Genomic DNA, 20,712 nt, shown 5'->3' on the forward strand with positions numbered 1-20,712 from the left:
GAGACCCCTGCATTGCTGTAAAACCACAACCAAAGAAAACCCTGATGAGATGCGTTCCCTGGGCTTTGGACTTCCCAGCCTCTGAAACTGTAAGAATAAATTGCATTTTCTTATAAATTGCCCAGTTTCAGGTACTTTGCTACAAGCAACAGAAACAGACTAAGAAAAATACATAGCATAGTTTTGTACCCATTAGTCCACCGCTTTTCTTGTCCCTCCCCCCAACCTCTGATAATCATTATTCTACTTTCTACTTCTATGAGAATCACTTTTTTAAAAAATTCCACATAAGAGTGGTATCATGCAGTTTTTGTCTTTTTGTGCCTGATTTCACTTAACATGATGGTTTCCAGTTCTATCCATGTTGCTACAAATGATAGGATATCATTTTATATATATATATATACATATATATATGTATATATATATATATATATACACACATATATATAGCTGAGTAGTATTCCATTGTGTATGGAATGGATAAAAACTTTTAGTCCATTCATCTATTGATGGATATTTAGGTTGATTCCATCTTTTGGCTATTATGAATAGTGCTATGATGAACATGGGAGTGCAGGTGTCTTTTTGATATATTGATTTTATTTCCTTTGGGCATATACTGTATTAGTCTATTTCTGTTGTTTATAATAGAAATACCTGAAACTGGTTAATTTATAAAGAAACAATATTTATTGCTTACAGTTTCAGAGGCTGGAAAGTCCAAAGTCCAAAGAGCACATCTGGTGAAGGCCTTGTCCAGGTGATGACTAGAGCAACTCACGGTATCACATGGCAAATATAGCAGAAAAGAAAGAGAGCTAACTCTTCACTCCTTCCCTTTTTAAGGCTCTCAGAACGATACCCATGACCATCATTAAACCAACAAAGTATTAATCCATTTACTTGAGAATGGTCCTCACAATCTAATCACCTCTTCAAGGCCCCACCTTTCAATTACCATAATGATATTTCCCACCCTCTTAACACTGTCACAGTGGGAGTTAAGTTTCTGATACATGGACTTTGAGGGACACAATTCAATCCACAGCACAGACCCAGTAATGGGAAGCTGGGTCATAGGGTAGATCTATTTTTACTTCTCTGAGGAACTTCCATACTGTTTTCCACAATGGCTGCACCAATTTACATTCCTACCAGCAATGCAGGAGAGTTCCTTTTTCTCCACATCCTCAAGAGCATTTGCTATTTTTTATTTTGTTGATAATAGCCATTCTAACTGGAGTGAGTTGATATCTCATTGTAGTTTTAATTTGCATTTCCATTATGATTAGTGATACTGAGCATTTTTTCATGTGCCTGTTGGCCATTTATATGTGTTCTTTTGAGAAATATCTGTTCAGGTCCTTTGATCATTTTTTAATTGGGTTTTTTTTTTTTTTTTTGCTGTTGAGTTTTTAAGGTCCTTATATATTTTGAATATTAGCCCCTTGTCTGATAAGTAGTTTGCAAACACTTTTCTCTGTAGGTTCTCTCTTCACTTTGTTGACAGTGTTCCTTGCAGTGTCGAAGCTTTTTTATTTTGATGTAATCCCATTTATGTATTTTTGCTTCAGTTGCCTGTGCCTTTGTAGTCTTGCTCTAAAAAGCGCTGCCCACTCCCATTTCATGTAGCATTTCTCCTATGTTTTCTGAGTAGTTTCATAGTTTCAGGTCTTAAATTTAGTTCTTTAATCCATTTTGAGTTGTTTTTACATATGGTGAGAGATATGAGTCTAGTTTCAATCTCCTGCATGTGGATAGCCAATTTTCTCAGTACCATTTGTTGAAGAACCTGTCCTTTTCCCATTGTATATTTTTGGCACTTTTGTCAAAATTCAGTTGGCTGTAAATATGAGGGTTTATTTTGGGGCTCTCTATTCTATTCCATTTGGCATTTTTCTGTTTTTATGCCAGCACCATGCTGTTTTGATTACTATTGCTTTATAGTGTATTTTTAAGTCAGGAAGTGTTTTGCCTCCAACTTTGTTCTCTTTGCTCAAGATTGCTTTATCCACACTGGATCTTTTGGATTTCCATACAAATTTTAAGATAGTTGTTTCTATTTCTGTAAAGAATGTCATTGGTACTGTGATAAGGATTATGTTGAATATATAGATTGCTTTGATGACGTTAATTCTTCCAACCCACGAACATGGGATATCTTTCCATCATGTATCTCTGTCCTCTTAAATTTTTTTCACCAGTGTTTTACAGTTTTTACTGAAGAGGTCTTTTGCCTCCTTGGTTAAATTTACTCCTGGGTATTTCATTTTTGTAGAAATGTAAATACAAATATAAATATATTAATGTATTTTTTCATGGCCAAATAGGGATCAATTAAATTACTGATTGGGTGTGTAAATGTATTAGTCAACATTTGGTTTTCAGATTTTTTAAAATGTGCTCTTCTTGTAAATATGTGGACACAAATATATATGTATATATATACACAGAAGGAAGAATATAATATATATAGCTTAGTTTCATAATATAAAATGTAACAATATGAAATGTAAAGCTTCTTTTATTAATAGTTGTCAGTAACAGACCACTGTCTTTCAGAATTAAGTAGAAGTAAAAACTTTCTTATGAATTTAATTTGTAATGGATTTTGTTTTTCTCAGTGTTACACTTAGATGTTGTTTACATTAATCTAATTATAGCCATATTCAGTTCTTGTTTAGTCATGGTGATGAAAGAGAATAATTACATGGATTAAGTAAATGATAAGCTAGTCCATACAAATTTATTAAGAATGAATAATATCAGTTTTTTGGCAGAAATTTTTTACTTTCTAAATTCAGTGTTTTGTACAGCAATATTTAAATGAGTAAAAACTCTGTGAATGCAGGCCATCTGATAATGGAGAGAGATGGATACATCAGTGAGACAGAAGAAATGAAATCTTGAATTGTGAATCCCATAGAAATCGTTCAGTCAATAATTGACAGCCAGCGTGCAAGTGTCCTTGTTAATTTGGGTACAATTATCAGGTGCACAATTTTATAGAATAAAAAAACAACTTCTGTTTTTTAACAGTCTCTACCAGGCACTTGGCTGGCAACTTTTGTAAATTAACTCCAGTCCTCACAAGAACCTGCAAACTGGGTGTTCCCACCTCACTTTGCATAGAAAGAAACTGAAGATCTGCAGGGAAGCAATCCACTTAAGGGAAATAAAGAGTGAAAGTTACACCCCAGGCACAATTGTTCCAAAGCCTAATTTCTTTTCTTTAGGCCGTTTCCAAAGCCTAATCTCTTTCAACCTCCTGAGCTTTTAATTTGAAATCACCTGCACAAGATGCTAGTGCTGGGGGCAGCATTTTCTGGTTGTGTGTCCTTAGGAAAAGTCAGATGATCCCACTCAAGTCTTAGTTCGTTGTTTATAAAATGGAAATGGTACCATCATTTTAGCATCTGTGGAGGTTTGGAAGAAGAATAGATGAGATTCTATACGTGAAATGTTTGCATCTTGTAAAACTGTAAAAGAGCCATGTAACTATGAAGTATTACTATCATTGTGTACAGAAAATTCATTCTGAGTTAAAAAAAAAAATCTCAGTAAGAATAAAATTTTAGAATTCAACATATTGTTAACCTGAGCTATAATGTAGAGAAAAATGGATAAATGAGATAGATATGGGTGGATGGATATATTAGATGTTGGATGTATTTTGGCACATGAATTATGTTTACGTATACTTGCAGAGATATACACATACACTTACATATGCATATACACGCAAATCTAGTGCTTTCCTAAGGATCATGATCTTCTCTTTTTCATGTTTGGGGAATTATAGCATGAATCTATCCCTTCAGTGGTGCTCCTCACACATCTGTAGATGGAATGAAACCAACTTCCCTGCATAATCTTACTCCTTCTGTTGCTTCCCTAAGCCAAGCTTTGTCTGAGTAGCAAAGCTAGATAGTACTTGTGATATAGAACATTTGGGACTCACACAAAGTCTTAAATTACTTTGGAGACTATGCATTTTCTTCTCTAGCAGAGTTATCATTTCAACGTTTAATCTTTGAGGGGTTTCATTTTCGTCCCCCCTCTGTATTCATGAAGCTCATTAAATTATAAATTATGAGTAGTAATCTCTGCCAAGAGTTATTTAAAATGGATAGATTTTTAAAAACTTTTTCACATGTAGATGATATGTACATACACACATGTTATAATATATGTGTATATCTTATAAATACATAGAAATAGACAAAGCTTAAAATAAAATTTTATTATCAACAAACATTAGCTGAGTATGTTCTATGAACTCCCAATTATAAATAAGGAGATGGACCAAATAGGGTTATTAATCAGTTAAAATATAAAACCACTAATCTGTCATACTGAACATTTTGTTTGAGTTACTTGAGAGCAAGAATCATATTTTTTAATCTTCATTTCTCTGGTGCCCGACACAATGCTATGCCTATACAAGGTACTAGATATTTCATAGATTCTTATGTAAAGAATGACTCGCTACATTTGTATCAATAGTATACTGGTAGGTACAGAGTTCTCAGAAGATGATACATCAGACTTAACGTTCACAAATTTTAACAACATGAAAGTGATAAGTATTATCTTTCAGTGTAATTCTCCTAACTCCAAAATATCTAAAAATGTGAGTGATTGACAATATAATTTTATAAAATTATTTATCCATTGCAGACCAATTTCAATAATCTAATACTTGTGAATTTTGTTTGGAAAAATTATAAGATAGAAAGTTAAACCCTGTGAATCAAATGTTGTTTTTTTAAAAAAAGACAAGACAAAAATACATGCACACAATTAAATAAAATTGAGGATATAGGAAAAAAGTGCTAAATGTAATGGAATTCTTGGCAATTTCATATTTTTCTGTATGTTAATGTTTCATTTGATACTCTGGGGTATTTTCTGAATTTTATACCAAATGCACTAACCATAATTACAGAACCTGTTAAGAAATAGACACAGGAGTCAGATAAATTAAAAATATTTGGGGGAAATGACTGGAAATTGTGGCTGAGCAGGCCAGCCTCCTCCTGAATTAAACAACCAGACCTATTTTGTCACCAGTACATGCAGACAATCACAGGCAGCCTCTCCCCACCCTCTCTTACACACACACACACACACACACACACACACACACACACCCTAGAAAGACAAGCCATGTAGAACTAGCAGAATGTGCATCCCTGCAGGTAGACAAATCTAAAGCAAAAGGAATTGAGTCAAGCATACCAATGCTTTCTCCTAAATTCATCAAACAAATATGTCACTCCTTTTCTGCAGAGGGAAATGATAGGGGACCAAAAAAGACTAAAGATACTATTCCAATTGAAGTCAGACAATGGAAATATGAAGAGTTAGATATAAATGTTCCCTTTTAAGTTGTTGTTCCTTAAAACTTCTGTTTCTGTCTTTCAAACTTTAATTAAACAAACAAACACATACAAATGTTGGAGAGATAAATTAGTCATCAAAAGTTAAGAGATAGCAAAGACCTTGAATCTTGATTTAAGGACTTCTTTTCTCTACTTTTGTGGGTGCGTTATTAGAATGGAGAGCTAGAGCTAGAGAGAGGAAGACAGAGAGACTGAGACAGACAGACAGAGACAAATAGAGAATAGGAGAATAGGATTGCTTTATTTTTCTCTCCATACTCCCTATCTCCCAAGTGAATTTTTCACCAATGCAACAAAACTCCTCACATATCACACATTTTCAGCCACCAACTCATTGCAGAAATGCTTAGCACATTTCCTAAGAGAAGGTAATACATTTTACTACTGCAGCTTATTTTGGGGAAATAAAGAAAACAATAGCCATCATAGTTTTTGTTTACAACAAATATTTATTGTGCCAAAAAGTATGCAAGCATTATTGCTTCTTTAACAAGCAATTAAGAAACAAAGACACCAGTTTTAAGGGCCAGCTGGTCAGGGGAACTAGCAGATGATTTCAATTTTCAAATATTCACCAATTAAGTAGGGATGAATAAGCCTGAGAGACAGGAATTATCTGGCCTGCAGATCTCATGTAGTGCAATATGTCTGGAACAAGGCAAGTGATAGGAAAGCAGGAAGGAGTGAAATCAGTAGTTCTTAATCCTGGCTGAGCATTATAATCATGAGGAGTTCTCATCAGTGAATCAATAAGAAAGTCACCCAAAACCAATGAAATGGCATTGTTACCAGCCCATAGTATATGTTCAATAACTGTGAACTATTATTACTACCAATTATACAATTGATGTGGCATTCATATACATGTATTTCTAATTACACGGCCCTCTCATGAAATAATGTGAACACTCTTATTCTAATTTCTCAAGACATAGTCTTTGACTGCCTTTTTATTCTTGTTGCCAAACGTCAAAAGTTTGTCAGAGTCCTCACTCCCAGAATTTAGATAAGCACTGTAAAACCCAACAGTGTCAAGAAAAAGTTAAAGAGCATTACCTGTTTAAAATGGGAAGAAACGTCTAATTTTATTTAGGACCACATATTAAAGTTATGGGATCTGAATTTTACTCCACAAATACAGAGTTTTTAATGTGTGGTCTTGAATAAACTTATGGGTTCACTGAATGTTCAGCAAATGATAACTCTCATATTTGTTGAATATTATTTACCCTGAAGGAGCTGATGGGAAAGAAAGTCTGGAAGGAAGGAGTTTAAATCTTGATGTTCTAAGCAGTTCATATGTCATAATGTACAGCATATTTCACAAATGCATAATAAGTTTTCCATTATGCCTATAAAAAATTTTCAACTGTATTAACATTATATATTTTATTATAGGTCTAGAACAGGGCTGATGCTGCTTTGCCTCCCACAGATTTGTCACCCCTCTTCCCCTGGGTGACGAAGCTGCAAAAGATTACTCAAAGCCCATTTCTCCCGAGCGGTGAGAGACCCTGAAGGGGTTAATCCCTGGAACCCTCAAGAGCGAGGCATTCCTTCCTTTGGGGAAATTAACCACGAATTGTAGTTCTTGCCCCACATTTATTCTCCAGACCAGGAAGTTACAGGAAAAGAACATAGGTGTGGTTATGGTTAATTATATTTTAACAGTAGAGGCTGGTAACATTCAGTGAAATGAGCAAAGTGACATTCCATAATGCAGTTTGCAAGAGATTCTGTTGATCCACCAACAAAAGCTTGATCTTAGCAAACACTGTTTTTCCCTATAGCAATTTCCCAGTATCTTTACATATCAATCAGCAATTTGTCTGTCCTTGAACCAGCAACCTTGCTGTGCTACAATTCTTTACCTTACAACAGAGACTTTTAGCCTGGGGAAAATTTCCTGTCTTTTGCAAGGTTAACATTTCTATATGTACTTTTAAGAAATTAGGCTAAACCTGAAACTACAAGAATCTAGGCCCTGTAAAATATCTTTGCTGTATAGTATACTCCACAGACTGACAAGCTTTTTCTGTAAGGACATTATAGTAAACATTTCAGACTTTACAAGCCATATGGCCTCTGTTATAACTGAGCAACTCTGCTTTGCAGCACAACAGCAGCTACAGAAAGTAAATAAACAAATAGACATGGATATGTTTCAGTAAAACTTTATATAAAAACAACCAATGGGCTGGATTTGACCTATAGGTTGTAGTTCACTGAATCCTGGCCTAAAATATGCATTTCATTTTATTTTATTTTTTAAGTTTTTTTGTTTTAAAATTGCCACTCTTTTAGAATTCTTCATCAAAGAATGGACAAAGTCTATATTGTACTTTATCCCCTCTATTTTTTTTTTAGCATTTTAACCATCGTTATTTTAAATTCTGTATCAGCAAACTCTAACACCTGGATAATTTTTGAATCTGCTTTTTTTTCTTTTTTTTTAATTGTCAGTCATATTTTCTATCCTTTTTGCACATCTATTAATTTTTTATTGAATGCCACACCTTGTGTAAAACAAATGTAAGTTCTTCAGACCATGTTAATGTCTACCTGAAAGCATTCCTCCTTTCCTTGGTTATTCAGATACAGTAAAGCATTGATACTTCAGTTAAATCAGGGATTGATCTGGGTCAGGGCTATTTTGAAACTTTTGTGAAACTACATCTGCTGTCCATCCTGTCGGCCCTGAGAAACTGTGGAAGATTTACCTTTGCCCTTCAGAGGTTCCCAGTTCAGTGATCCAGCTTTCTGCTCAAGCAACTTTAAATCTATCAAATGTCTTAAGGGGAGACCAGCTGTGTGCTTAAAGCTGGACTCCTCCTTCAGTAGTTATTTGTTTCCAAAGCACAAAATGGATGGGGAAAATGGCACTTTGGCATTTTAAAAGTTTTCATTCTATCTCCTCAGCTTCCTACACAGGTTAAAAATTTAGCAAATGTCCTATGGGGAAAAAAATCCCAGCAAATTTTTTAGGGCCCCTCAAATAACCCATATATTTCTCTAGCTCCAGGCAACCAATTAACATTAGTTTCTCTTTCTACTTCAGAAGTCCTCTGCCTGGGTCACACCCGTTCTTCACTTTTTGTCCATATTGAACAAACCTTCCCAGGAAGGAAAAAAAAAAAAGCTAAAATTTTTGGCTTACATCAGAAAGATCTCCACTTTTTGGAAATTTACTTCATCTCATTCTCATTGCTTCCAGAGTTCTCTGATATCCTTAAAAGTGTGATTTTTATAATTTATATGGGTTTTTCTAGTTGTGGTGACCAAAGCACTGTTCTTACATGAATAAGATGTTATTCCAAACCAGTAAATTTCAATTATATTTCAAAAAGGTAAAAAAATCTTTAGACACATACAGTTGTGTTTCCTAGGGAATTTTAAGGAGGTCTACTATATAGATGTACAAACAAAATACCTCTAAATAGTTACACTAATTCTTAATCTTTTTTAAAAAATCTAACAACATATTGCTGATTATATCTATTGAAGTCTAGGTGATTTTTAAGCTTACCCTAAAGTATAGATTTCGTATGACTTGGAGAAGAAATATTAGAGTCAGTTTCAGGCATTGAAATTCATTGAATTGAAATGTATTCACAGAATGATTTAATAAAATATAATTGTGTAGAGAATTATATTTAGACTAATATTAAAAGAAAAAAATATTACAGAAGAAAGTGTACTCTGTTATTCAATAATTCATCCATCCATTCATCTACCCATTAATTCATTATGCAAACATTCACTGAGCTTTAACTGAGTGCCAGTCATTATGCAAGGACCTAGGAATGCAACTCGAATGTAACACACAACAAATACAAGATAAAGTAGACAGGAAAAGAGATAAAATAAATTACAAATTGTGACATGTTGAACAAAATTATCAAGGTAGTAAGATGGAGACTACTTTAGATAAGCAAATCAGTGAGTTTCTCTATGAGGAAATGACATTTAAAACTGTGATCTGAAAGACATCTAGACATGTAAAGAGTGGAGAAAGTGAATTTATCAGGGAATGAGAGCAAATTCCATGTAGAGGGAATAACGTATGGAAAGACCTGGAGGTCTTAAAGAAAGTGAAAGAAGATCCACTGGCCAGAGGTAATAAGCAAGAAGAGTCAGGAGATGAAGCTGGAGAGCGAGGCAGGGAAAAATTATGCTGTGCCTTAATGGCCTTTGCTAGGAATTTGAATTTTACTCTGTGCAGTGGGAAGTCATTGGGAGTAAAGGAGCAATGTGATTCAGTCTAATTAAAGTAAGTCATCTGGCGGTTCTGTGGAGAATAGACTATAAATGGCAGGACTAGAAGCTATGAAGCCTGGAGGAATCCAGATGAGAGATGACAGTTTTCATCAATGAGGTTTAGTAATCACATTTGGCTAAGCGTGATGCCATTTACTGAATTGGGAAAGGCAGGACCACAAAGAATAATTTGAGCAGGTGGGGTTGGGGGTTGACAAAGGTTGTTTTTATTAAATATGGAGAGAGTTATGGATATGGGAGTCAGAAGCTTTCCACTTTTGGACAGGACATAATTTTGAAAGTCATCAACATAAAGAATGCGGGGTGAGGAAGTGATAAAAGGCTGCATATTCATCTGTTTCTGGATTTTGATGAGGAATGAGAGAAGAATGGGGTAGTGGAAGGAAATGTAAGGTCAAAAGAGATTTCTGCATTATTTTGTTTTGTTTTAGATGAAAAATATTAGAACTTTTTATATGTTAAAAGAAATTATCCAATAGAAAGAGCAACAGTAAAAGCTTAGAAGAAAAACAAGAAAGTTAAAGAAAATCCAAGAAGGCAAAAGGAGCCGAGATCTATAGCAAAAGTAAACAAACCGGCTCAGGTAGAAGAGATACTTGCTCCATTATAGCTGCAGGAAAGAAGATGGGGAAGATGAATACAGTGAAAAGAGCTTAGTAGGTTTTTTGTGGGAGAGATTATGTGTTTTTCATATGATGGATTCCCTTTTCCCAATTAAGTATGAAGCAGGATATTAGCTAACAGTGAGGATTTAGGAGGAGATATGTGTCTTTTCAGGAGAAGTGAAAAGGTATGAAATAGTAACTTCTAGAAGGTTGAAAATAAGCTTATTAGAGAAATATAATAAGATCACCAGACTGTATTGAGTACAGTCTGAGGTTTAAAATAATTTAGAGTATAGCTAATCAGCTTAATTGTTACTTTTCCCCAGCAAAGTTGAGCCTCTTGAAAGCAGGTGCAGAGAAGGCATTCGTCAGAGCCTTACTATTCAAAATGTTTTTTTGAGGACTGAAAGTACCAGCAGCACCTGTTAGAAATGCAGAATCCCAGATCCTGTCCAAACCTATGTAATTAGAACATGCATTTTGAAAATTTCCTTTTGTAATTCATATGCACATTAAAGTTTGGGAAGCACTGTGGTAGATTTTATCTGGTGTTGAAGTTCTAGCATTGGAGTTAGAGAAGGGCAGACCATATAAGGTGATACTGATTTTCTTCTCCTGGGTACATGGGAGAATCGTACTTCCTCACCCCCTTGAAGTTAGGTGGACCGTGTGGCTAGTTCTGGTCAATTGGTTATGTACAGAGGTGATATTTGTCATGTTAGGCCTGAGAATGTCATTGCCAGTGCAAGATTTTTTATCCTCCATCATCTCAAGCCCCTGAATGACTATGGTGAAAAGAGCCTTGTTGCACTTGGATGTGAGAAATAAACCATTTTTCTTTTAGACAGAGATTTTGAAGTTGTTTATTATCACAGAATAGCCTATCCTATTCTGATAGATGCACTATTCCTAAAACCAGAAAACTCAAGTAAGAGAAATAGAGTTGAGAAAGCCTTCAAGAAATACTGCATTAACTAGTGCTCTGTTTCCCATTGGGGAGGTTCTTGAAATTTGGGTTCCAGTCTGTCACCACCGTACTGCTTTGAGCTCATTGAGCATGCTCTGGTTCTATCCCCTGGACCAAAACATTTATGAGAACATCTAGATTTGTTTGGTGTTCAGAATAGAAATCTCACCTACATATGTCCTTTGCTCAGAAATTGTACTTTTGGCAAATTCTAGCCAAAAACTCCTACATTAAAGTTATTCCTAGTTTCTACTGAGTAGGTAAATTTATTGTGCTCTCATTCTAATTGTGGAAGTTTTCAGGTCTTACAGGGAAATGTGCACAGGAATACCTGACTCTGTTTTCTTGGTGACTCAGTTTATTCTCATAACAATAACTTGCAATCCTCAAATTCATGCCATGCTATCTCTCACTTAAGAGATTGCTGGGACAAGAAATTGAGATATCCATTGCCCCTTTGTCCGGTTGCTACTGAAACCACACTTCTAGGTTCTATGTGTTGATGCATGGCAATTCATAACTAAACCTGCCCTATCATGTCATCTCTAAATAATAATTATCTTTTCAAAGTTGAACTCCTATCCCTAGGGCAAGTGTAAGAGGAACACAAGATTTTTATATCAAATATAGGAAATTTAAAAAGTATTCATGTACTAGAACTAAGGGCATATCTTCTTTTTCATATCTTTGTCTTTGTCTTTCCTGGAGACTCCAGTTAGATATGTAAATAATTTAATGCCATCATCCAGTGAGTGACTTTGGTCTTAGAAAATGAGAGAACTATGAACTGAATCAAAAGATATATATTTAGATTATTGCTTTATGAAAGATGTATATTTAGATTATTGTTTTATGTACAATTATCTCTTAATTGAAGCCACTTGGAACTGTGAAAACCTTTAATATACCTTGCAGATGGACTGTAGGAGTTGATGCTGAAAATAATGTATAAATATATGATGTTTAAAGTATATCATTTTCACAGAGCAACTGATAAACCTTTTTTTAGTATTCACACAATAGAGGCAACAGTGGCTGTCAGTGGGAGGCATAAAATGACAAGAATAAGGTTATTTCAGAAACACACCTACTCTTTAAACCATGACCCTTACCACATCTCTCTATATAAAGAGCAAGGAGGCTTAATCCAGACTAAAAAAAAGCTACTATTTTTAGACTTCATTTTTTTCTCTTTCACTGTTGATCTTGTCAACAGTATTAAATGTGAATGACACAAACTTTTAAGACTTGTCCTTTGGAGCAAAAAATGTTAACAGGGTGTTGCAAGGTGAGCAGGTATAATCACCGATAATTATAATTTTGAAAGAAAAAATTAAAAGTGTGAAACCTTTCTGAACTACTTCAATGACTAAGTTGACAGAATTAAAAAAAATACCACACAAAGGAAATAGAGTCCTTAATGTATCCTTAGGGGCTTTTCCCATCCACTTGAATAAAACTATCTGTAAAATCTTTCATAGATATTGGTAAATGACTTTAGGAACAGTTGCACATTATATTACAAATAACAGCTGCTGCTAAAATAAGTCAGTACCTCAACAGTCTGGTGAGTTGCTTTATGTCTTTTGTTCCTTGTGTTCTTTTTTGAATGAAAAGATTTAATGTCTCCTTAAGACAAAGGTGATTAAAAATAATTTTTAAATATTTAAGCATTTTGACCATTTCTAACAAAAGCACTACATAAAACCTGAGTTTAGCAGGTGGTAGCTAAGCACATAGACTCTGTAATCTCTTCTGATCGTGATACAACCAATACTTAGGAGCAATGCCATGCCGGGGAACTCAGTTAACACTACTAAGTCTCTGCTCCTTCATCTGTAAATGTGGATAATTTTGGTACCTCCACGGGTCATTTTAAAACTTAAATGAGGTACCTCACGTAAAACATGTACTCACATGCTTGCTGTATAACTGTCACTCAATATATGATATATCAGTGTCATTATTTTCCAAAAGTAGCAATTATATAACTATTAGTGCAGATGTCTAAACTTCCAAAAATCATCTGCCTATTCATATTAATTCGATATTTTTAAAAAGGCAATTCTGTTAGAAAATGTAAAAGTTCTCCAATTATTACACATTTCTTTGTTTTGAATAACCATGGACTACTGTTTTTTACCTTGTCAACTTTTGAGGATTATGGCTGCAGAAGGAAAAAGGAAATTCTTCTGTAGTTTCTGTTCAATTTAGCAAGCACTCGAACAGGTATCTTTGTGTGGCAGACAGTGTGCTAGAGATTATGGGAAAAACAAAGATGAATAAAAACTATAGGCCTTTTAGGAGTTCCTGGTCTAGTGGAATGGAGAAGGTAAGAACACAAACACTATAATAATATAAGATAGAGCGAGATTACTTCTATGAGGCTTGAAAGTAGAGACCGTGTCATGATTGCAGTTATCTGAAAATAATTCAGAAAGGAGGAAAAAAGATAATTTAACAAGAGGTTTTAGGAAAGCATTTAAATTTATAGACGAGCATGAATCCAAGGAGCAAAGACAGGATTCATGGGGTTTCTTTGGGAAATGGTGAGTGGTGGACTGCTTGAGATTAGGGTACCTGCAGCAGTAGAGGAACAGTGAGGTGGACTAAGCTGACCTTCATAGATACTACTGAGTTATGCATAAACTATAGCAAATATATGTTTTCAAATACCGAGTTATAGCTGAGCTCGAAGGAAAGATAGGGAAATCCTTGGGTACCAGAAATAAAAAAGGAAAAATATCAAAGCTAGATCTATAGGGAAAAGCTGTGAGAGTTTCAGATCATATATAACTGTAGGTACTGGAGGCTGAGATTCTAAAGCCCTTTGGATGCAGATAGGGTCCTTGCCCACACAAGCAGTCATGCTCTACCAGGCCCCCTCAGTGACCTGGCATTGTCTTGCTGCTCTGGCCTCATGGACTAGAAAACCCCTATGCACTCGCAGGCCTAGGAAGTGCCTAAGAAATCTGTAGTTCATTCAAGGTTTCGGGAGAGGAAGAAGAAAGGAATTATCCTTCAGAAACTGAAACTCCTACTATGAACCATGTGCAGATGAAATCAACATGAAAATTAGTGTAAATTGATCAAGGACCATTGAACTGACTGAAGGCTCCACCCCTAGAGAAACACACTCAAACATAGTCTATAAAACTGTTTCACAAAACAGGACGAGATCGCAAAAGATAAATACATCCCACTGAATATAAATACAATACATATTAATATTGATAAATACAATACAATAAATACAATAATTACAAATATCAGGAGGCAAAATACCAGGAGGGAGAATCAGCAAATACAAGAATCAGGAGAATTAGCAATACAAGAAGTAACAGATAATAGAAAATATGAAAAAACTATATGTGTTTAAAATAGTTAGGAGACCAAAGAAAGAACAGAAATCACAGTCAAATAATAAAGGATTTGAAAAAGATTAAATAGAAAACAGGAAAAAAATATTGTCACTGCTATTAATAAATAAAATAAATAGCCAATTATATCCAATTCAAGAAAGAATTGTTGATCTGGAAGTTAGGTATTAAAGATCTGGACCAGGATCCATCTCATGTCCATAGAGAAAAGAAGGGATATGAGAAACATTACATAGCTATAGACGAATTGGAAATTGAAAATGAGAGTAGAAGAGGAAACAGTCACCGAAAGTCTACTTTTTACCTCTATCTTTATATTAGCCCATCATAACAACCATGCAACATTTTCTCTTTTTTATGGATAAATCAAATGATCCTAGAAGACAGGTAAATAATTTGTCTACTGGTCCTATGTAGTAAATGGTAGAAACACAATTTAAATCCAGGTTTTATGACTCTAGCTGCCCTTTTAACTTAACATATTAGCAAGATTTCCAAAAAGAATGCTCAGCAGTTAATTGGAAAGTTTAATTTGCAACTTAAAGGTTGTAAAGTTTAAGCCATATTTCACACTGCTGATTTTGATTTTGAAAAGAACCCAGGGAGAAGACAACAGTTGAAAGGAATATGAGAAGCAATATGAGAAGTTGGTATTTAAATAATATATAGAATGTCAGGCCATATTTTTGAGAGAAGAAATATTGAAAAAGGGATTGGATGGGATTACAAATTATAGAGCTAACGATAGAGTTTAACCATAAAGATAAAAACAAAGGAGGAGAGGTAGAATGCAAATGAAGGATGGTTTGAAATAGAGAAGAGATAGGCGAGCTGACCCATTTGGACTCAACTTCTTCATAACCCAGAAAAGAAAAAAAACAAGTCCAGCTGATAAACCTGGATTTATCATTATAGAAGAAGGTAGTGAAAGGGTAGCAGGCATGAGGTAAGGAAAAAATCTTTCACAGTATGCTTTTATTGTGGAGGGAAGATCAAGAAACTGGAAATTGTCTTTCAACTAAATACGTTCTGGATGAAAATGAGTTCTATCCAAACACTCTTTATACCCTGTATAAATGTTATGAATAGTCTACACTAGTGTGTAAAAATATTATAAGCTATTTGTCCTGAGTGCTTCTAGCTGACAACGCCAGCAAGGATGCTAATTAGTGCCAATTGTGAGAGCTGGTGTTGTGATCTGGGCACCTGTTTGCTAAGAGCTGGACTGAGAACAACTCATCCCACATAAGTTCGCTAAGCAGCTGTCAGATGGCAACAATGTTAATTTACTACTGACTCGGGTTGGATTTGATGCTGACCCAGACATGAAAGACTGGCTGGGTGGAACTATCCAGAGCCTTCTGTAACTATTTTTATTGCAAACAGAAAACATGTCTAAATGCTTTACTCCCCAAGATTCAAGTCAATGTTGTGATGCTTTTGTTTGAGGGGAAGCTTGCATTAGATCTGTACAAGTTAAATCCCCCACAGGCATAGGTAAGGGTTGCCAAAATAATAACAAAGGGCTGATTTGAGGCAATCAGACATTATTTACCTTGGCAACCACTGCTGCATTCTATTCACAATGGAGAACTGTTGAAGTCCTCTGCAGCTTTGAGTATCACAGCTGATTTGCATTACCAGCATGAAACTGAGGACTGATGTTTACGATTTTTTTTTAGTTAGACCCTATTAACTTTATTGCACTTCAGACTTTCTCCATACTCCACCTACTGAACCAGACACTTTTAAATCCAGAAGCTGCACTGTCTCTAAAGTCATGTAGTTTATTTATTTCATGCTATTTTATATCAGTGTTTGCCATGGTATCAAAGTAAGTGTTCATGAGTGACTTAGGACAGCTTTCAAGTGTGCCTACCTTAATCCTATGACCTAACAAAATGAGCATAAAAGGAAGTTGACGCATTCATTTATTTATTCATTTAATTAATTCATTTGACATATTGAAAAGGCCTCCAGATGCTGAGAATACAGTAATAAACAAAATGGGCAAAATCCCCTCCTTCATGAGACTTGTATTCTAATGGTGGAGGCAGAAAAGTGAATAAGGCAAGAGGGGCAGATGACACAATGGCACGTGAGGTTGAACATGATAAAGTAGGATAAGATGTTTGAGAATGACAAGGGTGCCATTTTAGATAGGGAGTCAGGTCAGACCTCTCTGAGAAGGTGACAAAAAAAGCATGAGAATCTCTGTGGGAAGACTATTCCAGGCAAGAAGAAAAGCAAGTGCAAAGTCCTGAGACAGGCATGTGCTTAGTGTCGTTTGGGAAAAGCAAAAGGACCAGAGTAACTAGAGCACAGGGAGTAAGGGAAAAGGAATTAAAAGCCTCCAGCAACTAGATCATGAAGGGCAGAGAGACCATGGTGAGGCAAGACACTTTCCTGTAGGCCTTAGCTTCTGCTAGTTGTTTTAGGATTGCGTAGGTTCATCTGAATTAAGAAAATGATTTTTTTAAGCATTTTTACCATATAGGTATATTTTTCAAATCTTAGAGGAGACATGGCAAACTGAGTCTCCAATGCACTCAATGACATAAATAATAAAAAGCTGCAAAATTGAAATTATCTGAAAGTTGAAACCTAGCAACACTTGACTCTAAATCCAATTCCATTGTACTATACACAAAGATACATATAGTTAGGACATAACAACAGAATTCACTTGAACGAAATTTTACTGTGCTACATACTAAGGCTGTTAATAAGGCAAACAAACTACCCCCAAGGTTCAGAAAGACTATTGGTGCAGAAAGATATATATCCAAGTGGTTATTATTCACTGTGATAAGAATGATGTGTGTATAAGATAAGAAATAGCACAGAGAAGGAATCTATTAACTCTGGTTATATATTTAGAAGAACAAGGACTAAATCTGAGTGGTGTTTAAACAAGAGATAATGTAAGGCAGGAGAGTAGAATATCCAGTACAAAAACATGAAGTCATGGGACACATGACCTAAGTAGAAAATTGCGAATAGTTACCAGTAGTTTTAAAGCGGGGGCTGGAGGTCAGCCCAGTGGTGTAGATCATCATGGCAAACCAGCTGACTTCTACTCTGAGGATTAGTGTCCATCTGATAGGCTAATGCCATGTCTGTATCGTGATTAAATATGTTAATGTCACTCCATAGCAATTGGCACTGAGACTAAAGAGGCAGGCAAGGGCTAGATCGTTAATGCCAAGCCAATCATTTGGGCTTTAGTCTGTAGTTGCTAACTACCACTGAAAGGAGATGGAAAGAAATGAAAGAAGAAAATGGGGAAAAAAAACTGTCTAAATACATTATGTTTCTTAGCATAACACAATAGAAATAAAGTATGTCTCTACAGGTTTTTATTTTACCAAAATATTTTTAGACAGAGTTTGAGAGATAAAGGAAAGTAAAATATTACTGACCCAGTGAAGAAAAAGAAAAAAAAAAAAAAAAGATAAAAAAGAAAAAAGAGTAAAGTAAAATATCTGGTGTCAAAATAACACTTTCTAAAAGTATAATTTTTAGACAATTTCTACTTTTTTGATTAGTTAGTTCAGATCGATTGCCATACTTTAAAGGATCTGTTAGTGTGTTTCTTAATGGAAAATTGAAAATTTCAGTGATTACATTTTCACCTTTCTATTTCAATATTTTTCTGTTGTGTTAGTTCTTGATTATTTGATGATTTTTTTAAAGTTAATTTTATTGCAAATTTAGCAATGGGAAGATAAAGACTAACCTTTTAGTAAACAAGTAAAAGAATGGATCTTCGCCATCTCTTTACCCTCTCTTAACTTACCGTTCCTACATATTATAAGATGCTTTTCCTACCTTGAACTGTAAAATCAGCAAATATGAGAACTGACAGGCTTTGCCCTAGTTATCAAGTTAATTTAAGTTTTGCACCTTACTGTTTTGTGCTGCTGCTGAAGACCTACCTGAGAGTTTTTGTTGTTTGCTGTTGTTGTTTATCTCTTTAAAAATAAAGCTAAAGTAATCTAGCTTTCAGTCATGTCACAATAAAGCTCTAAAGGGTAGAGACATTTTCTTAAAATTGTTCTTGTGTCTTTGTGACAACTTTTTTTGCTGCTATATAAAGATGTGTTTATTTTCAGACGTAAGGCAAAAGTTATTAAGCTCAGCTTGTGTTTTGAAGATTTCGTAATCTTCCATCTCTGATCACAAGTTACTAAACAATCTCCCATGTTTACCATATGCAAAAGGGTTTTTACTTTATTTTTTTATTTTTACTAAAAACCTAAATGAATACACATTTTCCCTATGTGTTGAATTTTGTGTTCTAAGTAGAAATAGCAAGACTGTCAAGCCTGCCAAAATGTATTCAGTCATTAATTTTTGCATGCTGGATGTTTTCCATCTAAATGTGGTATACACACAATTTACAGTTTTGAAATCCTCCCAAGTATTGCAAGGCCACTTTAAAGTTGACTGAGTAATTTTAAATACAGTTGTTTGATGAACATATGAGGAGAAATAGTAATGAAGATTCTGATGTTTACTCTGTTTTTTTTGACCATCACAGATTAAAGAACACCTTGCGAAGGGGCAGCGAATGTTAGCAGGTGATGGAATGTCCCAGGTGACCAAGACACTGTTGGATTTAACTCAGAGGAAAAATTTCTATGCGGGAGATCTTCTGATGTCTGTGGAAATCCTCAGAAATGTGACAGACACCTTTAAAAGGGCTAGTTACATCCCTGCATCTGATGGTGTCCAGGTAAGGGAGACAATCCCATGAAGTAAAAGACTAGCGAAGATAAGATCGATTTTGGGCCCTAGAAGCCAGTGCAGCCATCCTAGAGGTAGCCTGGACTGGAGGGAGAGAATGCTCACTCCTGCAGGGAAACATCCAGGTTGTGCTTAGTGGGAGCTCTGGAAATGACCTCAGTTCCCTTAGTCATTTCTACAGCTTAGTGTCCTCAACCATAAAATGCGCATATTACACTTCAAGGAGATATTGAATGAGAATGTATGTGAAGTGCTTTGAGCCCTCAGGTAAAAGGGACTATAGCAAATTCAAGGTGGTATCATGGATATTTTATTTCCACATTTAATATCAGCATCTTGCCATATAGGAGACTATTAAAAGTACATTAAGCATAATGAAAGTGCATTAACTATAACATGCAAAGAAAACATAGTTTAAGGTTTGTTTGGGGTTTTGCTATCAGAAGGGGGAAAACCATATTTAATTTTATGTAACCACTGCCTAAAAATATGAGGCAAATCAAGAATTGTTCTGGATACGAAAATAGGGAATTCTATAACTTCTCACAGTATATTTTTCTCGTCATGGAAGACTTTTAGAGCAACATCATTTATTTCTATAATAAAGTGTAAGTCCTCTCCCAATTTCTGTATTACCTTTGTCATTAAAACAAAGATTGTTGGATGGCAATAAAACACATTCAGTGCAACCCCAGTTTGCATTTCAGATTAACTCTATTTGTACTGTTGACTAAAATGTACTCCTGCCAAGTACGCTGAGTTGATTTCTACATTTCCAACATGATACTCTTCCTGTATCCTGCATAGAGTTCATTAAAATAAAGATTTGGCAAAACTCCCAGGTCAGGTATTGTTTTCTTTCAGCCTAGTCTTTATTTGAGAGTTTTATTTGCATTTCACTTGGAAAAGGCAGGAATTATTTGTTAGTTTTGTTTTTGTTTCTGTTTTTAATTAACTACTGAGGGAAAAAGGAAAAGACGTCTTTTTGGAATCATGAAATCATCCATAAATAATAATAATGTCCTGATTTGTATAGAGGTGCATATATTACCAAAATTATGTGCCTATACTTCTGAAAGTAACTGCTGTGAGAATTATTAGTACTGCGTTCTATGTTATATCACCAGTGCCCTTTTCTTAAATTGCAATTGTAAAAATACATTGTGGGAGAGGGTTATATGAAACATTTCAAAGATGTATTTTTTTCTTACAAAGAATGAAACTGTTTTATAATTTTAAAAGTTAATAAAGTAACCAAGTACAACTTTTCCCTGTAGTTCTGAAATACTTATATTAGTTACCATTTATATTCAAAAATAATAGTC

The 20,712-nt window shown here is 34.9% G+C and overlaps 1 protein-coding gene across 1 annotated transcript in view; it reads left to right on the forward strand.

Annotated features, from left to right (window-relative positions):
* The window catches only part of ADGRB3 (adhesion G protein-coupled receptor B3), a 658,639-nt gene that overhangs the window by 298,774 nt on the left and 339,153 nt on the right, over positions 1-20,712 (forward strand). Inside the window, exon 9 of the mRNA XM_063096759.1 lies at positions 19,182-19,376. Coding sequence (XP_062952829.1) covers positions 19,182-19,376 — 195 coding nt within the window. The remainder of the gene's footprint in view (positions 1-19,181; positions 19,377-20,712) is intronic.

Source organism: Cynocephalus volans, chromosome 5, assembly GCF_027409185.1.
Source record: "Cynocephalus volans isolate mCynVol1 chromosome 5, mCynVol1.pri, whole genome shotgun sequence".
In the NCBI taxonomy this organism is placed as follows: Eukaryota; Metazoa; Chordata; class Mammalia; order Dermoptera; family Cynocephalidae; genus Cynocephalus; species Cynocephalus volans.